The sequence below is a fragment of the Oncorhynchus keta genome, chromosome 16, assembly GCF_023373465.1.
Source record: "Oncorhynchus keta strain PuntledgeMale-10-30-2019 chromosome 16, Oket_V2, whole genome shotgun sequence".
Classification (NCBI taxonomy): Eukaryota; Metazoa; Chordata; class Actinopteri; order Salmoniformes; family Salmonidae; genus Oncorhynchus; species Oncorhynchus keta.
This window is the reverse complement of record NC_068436.1, coordinates 4,641,198-4,651,926: the sequence shown is the minus strand read 5'-3', so window position 1 is coordinate 4,651,926 and position 10,729 is coordinate 4,641,198. Positions and strand designations below refer to the sequence as shown.

The window sequence follows — 10,729 nt, the reverse complement described above, 5'->3', positions numbered from 1 at the left end:
TACCCTTGCTCGGATTTCATCAACCTTGTTGTCAAGAGACTGGACATTGGCAAGAAGAATGCTAGGGAGTGGTGCACGGTGTGCCCGTCTCCGGAGTCTGACCAGAAGACCGCCTGGTTTCCCTCTTTTTCGGAGTCGTCTTTTTTGGGTCGCTGCATGGGATCCATTCCGTTGTCCTGTTTGAAAGGCAGAACACAGGGTCCGCGTCGCGAAAAACATATTCTTGGTCGTACTGATGGTGAGTTGACGCTGATCTTATATTCAGTAGTTCTTCTTGACTGTATGCAATGAAACCTAAGATGACCTGGGGTACTAATGTAAGAAATAACATGTAAAAAAAAAAAAAAACTGCATAGTTTCCTAGGAACGCGAAGCGAGGCGGCCATCTCTGTCGGCGCCGGAAGTAGGACCCTTTTGAAGAACCCTTTTTGGTTCCATTCCATCCAGGTAGAACTCGTTTGGGTTCCATGCAGAACCCTTTCCACAGAGAGTTCTACATGGAACCCAAAAGGGTTCTAATTGGAACCCAAAAGGCTATTTTTTTATCTTGCCCCTCACCCCTAGCACCCAGTTGGGCTGATTCAAGTTTCCCTGCTCCTCAGCACAGATAAAAACAAACAACAAGCACTTCTATAGATGCCAAATAGACTACAGGTTTTGGTTCCATATGCATTTCCATAGATGAGATGAGAGGTTGCTGTTGTAGTTAAGTAAACATTATCACAAAAAAGACTGTGCCTTGTAAGGGAATAACCGCACACCTCAGCAGTGTGAGAATGCAAGAGGCCTCAATATCCAAGTGATATTGATGGCAAACAATGATAAAAGGGGAAGGTAAATTCAATCCATATAAAGCCATATATAAACGTTTGATATAAAACGGTTGAAACTGTAGCTCCACATGGCACCTTCTACGGAGGCAAATGGAATGAAACAGCCAGGGACCCACCTGAATTTTGCATAATAGAAACTCTCATTTTTGTTGCAAAAAGTTTTCAGTTTCGAGGAAACGGTTTCCGTCGCTAAACGTTTTGCAACAGTGTCCGACTAATGAATACACTGTCCTAATTAGAGTTCAACTTATGCTGTTACCTATAACCCTTTATGCTACTATACTAGTGTCACGAGAATTTTTATCCCAATGTTCTAACTAAACTATTTTATAACTTTGACCAATTCCCATAAGTTTGTAAGACCCTGGTTAATGAAGAATTAGACAAAGCCCCCAGTCTGCAATAGATCAATCCTTTATTCAGAGAGTACTCTGAAGTAAAAAATTAGGAAACAGTAATTTTATAACCCCTCACACACACACATAATTTCTCATTATCTTCTACAAGCCTAGCCATTCCTAACAGTTATTCCCCCTTACCTAAGTTGGGGAGGCCTCTTTCCTGTTATTTGGTTTCAGAGTTATCACAAGTCGACAGTTCAGTTGGCCTTGAATGTCTCAACTCTACCTAGCTCATATTGCGAAATAGTAACACAATGGCCTAGTCACACACATTATGGAATTATGACTCTAACACATTTCATGCAATTATATGATTTCAGGGTGGAATCCTTTCATCGTTACTTTAAACATATAAATTCCTTTATCAACTAGCAAACCCACAGTTGGTGTCACAAAAACCATAAAATCCCACCGGACATACACCGGTTGAATCAACATTGTTTCAACGTCATTTGTAAAGTTATTGTGATGTGGAAAATACATTGGATTTGGCTAAAGTAATCTATGTTGTTTTGATGGGAACATTTAAACCACCGGAGTACACTGAGCTTACAAAACATTAGGGACACCTTCCTATTATTGATTTGCACCCCCCTCAGACCAGCCTCAATTTGTCAGGACATGGACTCCACAAGATGTCGAAAGCATTCCACAGCAATGCTGGCCTATGTTGACTCCAATGCTTCCCACTGTTGTGTCAAGTTGACTGAATGTCCTTTGGGCGGTGGACCATTCTTCATACACATGGGAAGCTGTAGACACTCATACACAAAGTGCACTGTAGACACTGGTTTGGTACTGGAAATAATGAATATAAGGTTGAAAAGTGGTGGAATTGCCCTTTAAGGCTATCTTTAAAAAAAAACAGAGTAGGCTACCCAACAGAGTCCTCTTCTTCTGGACTCCCTGAGGTGGATACACAGCACCCTGTATAGTGAGCACAAAAACAATTGCGTATTTCAACACTGCTCATACCATACAGTATCAACCATGACAGGAGTACTTTGTCTTTAGGCTACTCAAGAAGTATGTCACTTACCTTTAATACATTTCCTTTTCCAGATGCAGCATGTTACGATAAATAACGTTAGGCCTAGTCCAAGGACTATCACAAAGATTGTGATTCGATTAGGACCAGACTCTGTCGAAATAAAAACAGGGAACAAACTGATAAGTCCCAAAACAATATATACACTTTACCCTGTTTCTTCTCATGATTTAATTTGATAGTGTTGCTAAATTGTTCTACTTTTTTGCTTAATTGAATCAATAGCAAAAAATAATGTAACTGAATGCTGTCTGTGTGGGCTGTTCCTGTCGATAAATATGACTGTTTTATCTGGTGTCTAACCCACAGCGCTGGAAGAATAGAAGTGACAGGGGATCCAAATAAACTAATTAACCAGTCCAATAACAAAGAAATTGTTGCACATTACCATTAATGACACCTACAAACTGAAGGCAGAGCGTTTCAATGTTGAGTTTGATTGTCTGGTAGCTGACTGGGTTGGCAGCCACACAACTGTAGATATTGTTGTCCTGTAGCTTTATCTCCAGAGGGAGAGACAGGTTGGTGGAGAGGTCAGGGCTGCTGGTCTGGTTGAGTCTCTTCTCTCCTCTGTACCAGGACAGGGTCATGTCTCTCCGGTTCTCCACAGAACACACCACTGAACAGCTCCCCTTCTCTGATGAATTGTCCAGAAAATGACCTTCAGGGATTTTTTTGAGTTGAGGAAGTGGTACTGGAGCTGGGATATTAAAATTCAAACAATGATTTAACACAGATTCATGTCATTAATATTGGTCCTCTGGGTAGGAGGACAACTCTCACTAGTAACAAAATTGTGGTGAGCACATTCAGTTTTTTATTTATCACTTTGGTGCAATTTTCACAAGTATGTGGTACATTTTCACAACTTTAAGCACAAATCTAAACAGATCAAAACTGCTCAATTCAAAACTAAGCACATTCTCAATTGACTGAGTGCAACAAACAGTCACTTGTTCACTGCACAAAATCACTCTTTCAATTTGCATTCATATTCAAAGTATTTTCTGGTCACAAAGCAAAACTTGGTGTGACGTTGACACAGTGGTAGGAGGCAACAATGCGGATCTAGTTTTTCTTGCCAGACTGAGACTTTTCATTTAGAAAGTGAGAGAATTATGCCGTTGACTGAACACAACATACAAACAAAAATAACATACAGCTCCTGCCTCCTCTGGCATAAACTGTTGCCATTATACCCGTAGGCTACACTGAATAAACTATGAGCTCGAACGCACCCACTGTTTGACAGTCAAAACTCGTACCAGGAAATGAACAATAAACAAGGGAATCGTTTAATATTAGTTTTGATAAACCTCCACGTTTTAATTGTTATATATGATCACATTGTAGTTGTAAGTTTCGATAAGTATGCCTAGGCTAAATACATGATTAGACAGAGCATTTTAGGCTACGGAGCAAAGCACAACATGAGGTTTTGCGCGCACAATCCAATTGTCTGCGTTCGACCACAAACTCTAAACATGGTTATTTTTATCTGACAGGTGATCAAAAAACAAGACATCGAATAACATGGCTAACCCCACATTATTACAAGAACATACATGTGATTCGCATAAACGGTTTCAATTCTAAATGTCTGGTTAGGCCTATTTATAATACGGCTTTAGATTCGGTGACTGAGGACATAATAACAATCGCTACAATGGTGTTGTAAATACCAGAATTTAATTGATACACTATAAGATTATGATTTTAGCTGATGATACTGTAGCAGTTACTGAGACAAGTTACAAAAGTTTATATTGAGCAATGTTGCTTGGGGCAGAAATGGCATACAGTACACCACATCAATTCCTTTTACTGTAGGCTTCTGTTTTACAATTCATGCCACAATAATCATATATTTCACGATTTCTTCTTCGTTTGTACTCTAAGGAAACTGTTTCTGTAAGTCCCCAAAAAATCTCAACATGCTCCAAAATTTGATGGTCTGGGAAATGAAATGGGAAATGTTATTTATCCTCTATTTTTAATTCTATTCAGCACTTCAAAAATATCCGTTTTGAATATTGTATAATGTATTTTGTGCTATTAGATTACATGTTACAATAAAATTACTAATTGGTGAGCCTGTATCATTCTCTGATATACAGTATTGGTTGACTAAATCCAATGTTCATGTTAATTTCTGAAGAAAACAAGATTTTTCATGAATGACTCAGGGTTGAAAGATGTTTTGACCTCAAATGAATCCTAATTCAAAGGTTCTGAACATATTACAAGTGTTGTACCAAGAGTTTTGAAAATATACCTTACATCTGAAAAATGTGCCAAATTGATTGAAAAAAACTGCAACAACATGGCTAGCATTATAATATAGCCTATTATATGATAATAATAATAATTATTATGTATTATAATAATAATAATAATATAGTGCCTATAATAAGTATTTTGTGCTACAAAATGGGATGGATTGAATTATTATTATTTTTTAAATTACCTTAAATTTACTAGGCAAGTCAGTTAAGAACAAATTCTTATTTACAATGACAGCCTACACCGGCCATACTCTGACGACGCTGCACCAATTGTGCGCAGCCCTTTTGGTACTCCTAATCACGACCGGTTGTGATACACAGGAAGGGGTAGTCATTCAAACATCATATTATTATATTATTTCACACAGAGTATGTGATTTGTTAGGCCAATCTTAATCCTGAACTATTTTAGGCTTGTTCTAACAAAGGGGTTTAACATTTTTTTATAGAGTTTTCTTTTCACTTTGACATTATGGAGTATTGTGTGTAGATTAATGACAAAACAACCCTATTGGTCTAAATCCATGTCAACCCCACTTTGTAACACAACAAAATGTGAAAAAGTCCACTGGGGGGTGAATATTATAGGCACTGTGTAATGTTTTGTGTCACACCTATTACTGTAAGGTATGGGCATTGGGTCCCACTTGAAACCCTGTTATATATAAAAACAATACTCACCATAGACAGTTAGATAGAATCTCTGAGATGTTTTGTGTGTATTGAAAATGTCTAGCTGATAAACTCCAGAGTTGTTGAGGGTGAGATTTCTGATGGTGAGAGATCCAGTTTCTCTGTCCAGCTGCAGTCTGTCTGGGAATCTTCCTTTGAATTCTGTGATGTTCTCTCCTCTGATGACCTGACTCTCAACTATTGAGGTGTTTGGAATGACTGGACCAAAGAACCAAAATATCTTATCAGCCTGTAGTCCAGTTAGTCCAGTGTGTAGAATGACAGACTGCCTCTCTCTCCTTGTCAATGTATTGACTTCAGCATTCACAGCTCCCAACAGATCTGGAATAAAATAAATAAAAATGTGTTGTTCAGTAGCAAAGACAAAAGGGCACAAATCATTCTGTGTGTGTGTATCAAGGTTATTATAGTTTTGTTTCAATTGTTTAAAATTCATTTTCAGATTTTAATTTGAAATTCAGTTTAAATTCGTTTTCAGAGCCACTTTACTAGTTGTTGTTTAAAAAAAATATATTATTATATTATTTCATTTTAGTGTTAGGGACAGAAAGTTGCCTATTTGTGGGAGGCTATGAGACACTTTTTGTTTTAGGGGATGTCACTCCATGCAGCTGTGGGGCAGTAATGGTGTGTTCAAGACAACTTGTAAAATCACGACATCAGTGAACTTCAGGTGCGAAAGTCGAAGCTCCAGAAAGAGGCCCGAGTTCGAATTCCGAGTTGGAAGACCGTTCAAAATTCAAAACGATTTTTCCCATTCGGATTTCGTTTTTTCCCCCGAGTTCCCCGTTGTCTTGAACGCATGGAGGTCGGAGAGTTCCGAGTTCCCAGTAGTTTTGAACTCGGCATAATGCATAAGGTGATGGTTAGATTGGGTTTAAAGGTAGACTCAGCGAGATAACGTAGATCAGGGGTGTCAAAGTCAAATGGACGGAGGGCCAAATAAAAAATTTAGCTACAAGCCGAGGGCCGGACTGTTCGAATGTTCATTGAAAAATTTTTAAATGACGCATATAGTCTAGTGAACCTAATTGAACCTACTGAAAACCTAACAAATATATTCCAATATGATCAGATAAATAAAGCAATATTTTCTTATGGCTCTGTCAGTAATCTTTAATTTTCAACAGACACAAAAGACAAATTTCCTTTATATAAAAATCCCCATAACATGAACATTAAATGAAAGAAACCGGTATTCAAGGCACCATCAGTAGCCTATATTTTCTATTTTAGCAAAAGTGGGCTAAATTTACTTCAAAGAAAAAAACAATAATAGCAATTTTCTATCATCCACTCAACTGAAATATTTTTAAAATATAATTGGATTGAAATACAATAAAATAAAGTGCAAAAATCTATTAATCAAAAACAACACTTTGTTTAAGGAGAAGTAACATGCAGTGAAAACAAATATTAAACTTTAACTTTTAAACTTGAACTGAGTAAAAACTCTAAATATGTGATTGCACAGTAATGTTCACTTGTTTGAGGTTGAGGGTGATACTTGGTGGTGTCCCATCTTTTCCACAAGTTCATCAATGTTCGGGGTAAGGCTCTGAGCTGAGGAAATCCTCAGAATTGAGTGGAGGTGTTCAGCAGTAAGTCGACTTCTGTGTGATGTTTTGTTCAAGTTCATCAAAGAAAACAGTTGTTCACACAGGTATGTGCTGCCAAACATAGACAACGTTTGAGCAGCCTGGATGCGCAGCTGGGGCATTGTGTCGGGGAGGAAACGGGCGAACTCCGCAGCACCCACTGCCGCATATTTTGCCCTCAGTGCATCATTGCATTGGAGGTCAATCAACTCCATTTGGAGGTTTGGTGGTGAGCTTTCCACGTCAACAGCAAATGGGTTACCGAGCAGTTCCAACCTGCTTTTTTGTGCTTCAAAGTCAGCAAATCGGCGTCGAAAGTCAGCGGCAAGCATACCTATTTTATCAGCCAACTGTGCGCTCGGGAACGCACTGGTAGAGAGCTTCTCTTTCATGGTCTGGCAGCTGGGAAAGTGGCTCAAATTTTCTTTCCGCATCTGCGTCTCCCACAGAGTCAGTTTGGTTTTAAATGCCTTCACTGTACTGTACATATCAGAGATGACACGATCCCGACCCTGCAGCTGCAAGTTCATTGCATTCAGATGACTCGTAATGTCACACAGAAAAGCCATTTCACACAGAAACATTTCGTCTCGGAGTTGTGTTGTGTCTTTCCCTTTGCTGTCCAAGAACAGACAAATCTCCTCACGAAGCTCGAAACATCTTTGAAGCACCTTTCCCTGGCTTAGCCATCGCACCTCTGTGTGATAAGGCAAATCACCATGCTCCGTTTCTAACTCCGTCAGAAATGCCTTGAACTGGCGGTGATTCAAACCTTTGGCTCTGATAAAGTTAACTGTGCGCGTGATGATGCTCATTACATGCTCCATTTTCAAGGCTTTACCGCACAACGCTTCCTGGTGTATGATACAATGATAAGCTGTCAGCTCACCTGTCGCGTTTTCCTCTTGCATCTTTTCCCGTATCTTCGCCACCAGTCCGCTCCTGTGTCCACACATCGCAGGTGCTCCGTCGGTTGTCAAACCCACGAGTTTTTCCCAAGGCAGCTCCATCTCATTTACACATCTTGACACCTCTTCATACAAATCATGCCCCGTAGTTGTGCCATGCATAGGACGTAAAGCCAAAAACTCCTCTGTCACGCTTAGGCTGGAGTCCACTCCGCGGATGAAAATTGACAACTGGGCAATGTCAGAAATGTCGGTGCTCTCATCCACAGCCAAGGAATATGCAATGAAATCTTTTCCCTTTTCACAAGCTGCTCTTTTAGATTGATGGACAACTGGTCTACTCTCTCGGCAATGGTGTTTCTGCTCAGACTCACATTTAAAAAGAGTTGCCTTTTTCTGGGCAAACTTCGTCACAAACTTTAATCATGCAGTTTTTGATGAAATCCCCCTCCGTAAATGGCCGGGCTGATTTAGCGATCTCTTCTGCCAAAATAAAACTGGCCTTGACAGCAGCCTGGCCTTGTGATTTGGCTTTTGAACAGAGCCTGTCGAGATTTGAGGCCTCGTTTTAATTCCTCTGCCTTTTGTAGCCTTTGTTCCATGTCCATATTCTTGTTTTTGTCCGCGTGTTTCGTTTCATAATGTCATCTCAGATTATACTCTTTCAGTACCGCCACACTTTCTCCACACAGAAGACACACAGGTTTTCCAGCTACCTCCGTGAACAAATACTCCGACTCCCACCTTGTTTGAAACCCCGGTTCTCAGTGTCCACCTTCCGTTTTGCCATTTTTGATGGGTATCTGAAAGTTAATTTTACTGTGATGCTGACAACTGCTGTGCCAATAAATATTGAAATGAAGCAGCCTACTGCTCGGTGCGTCACCGTTGCATTGTGGGAAATGTAGTATTGGTGCGTGTAAAAGATCTGCGGGCTGCCGGCTTGCTGCGGTCTGCGGGCCGGTTCTAATAATAAATCAAGATCATCCCAGGGGCCGTAAAAAACCTTCTCGCGGGCCGGATGTGGCCCGCGGGCCTTGACTCTGACATATGTGACGTAGATGCACAAGTGAACTGTAGTGGGTCAATTGCCACAACCTGGTCCCGGTTTCCCAAAAGCCAAAGAAAGGTATAACCTTCATAGGAACATCTTTAAATCTCTGCGTTGTTTCCCAAAGTAATCTTTATTAATGTTGCACTAGAAAAAGCTCGTAATCTAACACTGATATCTTCAAAGTCGACTACAAATAGTTACCACTATCTTTGCAATTGATACAAACCAGCAATATGTAAAAGTATGCTTCAAATTAAAACCGAGATGACTGCATTAAAATATAAATACAGTGGGCTAATAATATTGAAATACATTTCATGTTCAATCAATTTAGTTATATTTTGATACTTGTAGGCTCTGTAATTTGTCTCAATATATTACGTGATAATGTAATTATTATAGATTATTATAGAGTAAGCATTATAATAAGCCGCCTTAATATTTGAAGCCATACGTGATAATATCTTTCTTGGAGCATCGTTAAACCATTCTTAAGCATAAATTCCATCACTATCGGGAAACCGGGCCGTGTAGCTTTGAAGCTCAAGGCTAAACTCTCTGCTGTTTTGGTCCCGCAGCTACCACTTTTTTTTAGCAACCTGAAGCAATCCCTTGCACATGCGCAGATACCTGGTGAGAAAATAAGTGTTGCGTTGTGCTCATCTCAATGGGCGCGTTCGAGCTGATCCCTTTTGTCAAGTCTAAATGTTTTGCATTCTGGGGATACACATTTTCTGACTTGCATCTATCTCCATGTCAACTGCATGAACGTTACAAAAATCCTGTGATCAAATGTCATGAAGTTTTGACTGCAGTCGACCGCAAGTTTCTGCATTTGCTCTTTACAAACTTCATCCTGCAGGCATCACATTGTAGGTGGCTCTATTGTCACCCAATCATTAGGGTGCTTTAATTTGACCCATGCGAAACTTTGAATATATGCAAATAAACGTGATTTGAGTCTCTCTCACTAAGTGATTGTACAATGTAGCCTACGCACATTGGTCTTTTAGTTTGAGGGTATGTGCAGCCCAGCCTCACATTCAATTCGCGCATGTATGTACAAAATGTATTTCAGCAGATTTCGTGCGTTGTTGTGCATTTTTGTGTGGTTCAATTCGTTCGAAAAGACACGAATTTATGTGCTACTTAATTCGTGCGAAAAGACACGAATTTAACCAGTAGGCGACACACAAGCCTTTGCAACAACGTGTGTGATATGGGGGTTTAAATGCATGTTTATTTTGACATTTTAAATTACCTTTTATAAACAATGCCAACACTGTAATGTTGATCTGAGCCTTGCTGTTTGACAACTACTTTAATGTCCGGCTGTCGCAGATGCACCTCCCCTACTTACTTTTTCTATCCATTTAATAGTTTACATTTTTATTTATTAACACCAGATACAAACATACACATATGAACAATAACTTAGACACGCACAAACAACGACTACATCTCATCTGCCCTGACGCGCATGCTCACAACCCCATCCCTAGTGCCTGCATTGTTTGCCACATGGCCTAAAAGTGTAAAAGAAAAAAAAAATCTCAGTAGTCCATGAACCAATTCTGTTCATGATGGCTGACAGGTTGATTTCCACGTTTTTAGTATTGTTTTTTCAAGATGAGGGATGAGATAATTATCCAACCCTTCGAGTATCTCACCACACCCAAATATACCAGGTCTAGAAAGAGACAGACAGACGGATTACAAGTACGTTTACATTGTAATAGGCTACTTCTGACAGCCAACGTTCTGGTTCCGCTATTCATTTTTGGACTTTATAGCATTCCCAGAAAGCATGAATTATTGAGTCACTGTTAGCTTTACACTTAGGATATGTTTCTACCATTGTGCTGTATAATTAGTGAATGGTGTATCTTGTATAATACATTATGTACAT

General features: G+C 39.5%; 1 protein-coding gene across 1 annotated transcript; it reads right to left on the bottom strand.

The window, feature by feature from the left end:
- Positions 1-1,231: 1,231 nt before the first annotated feature.
- On the bottom strand, positions 1,232-9,575 carry LOC118395517 (hepatocyte cell adhesion molecule-like). Its single transcript, XM_052464336.1, has 5 exons — positions 9,560-9,575; positions 5,249-5,581; positions 2,671-2,982; positions 2,274-2,375; positions 1,232-2,161 (listed from the first exon to the last, which is right to left on the bottom strand). The coding sequence occupies exons 1-5, from the start codon at positions 9,573-9,575 to the stop codon at positions 2,109-2,111; spliced, it is 816 nt and encodes a 271-aa protein (XP_052320296.1). The 3' UTR covers positions 1,232-2,108.
- Between the last annotated feature and the right edge of the window lie 1,154 nt (positions 9,576-10,729).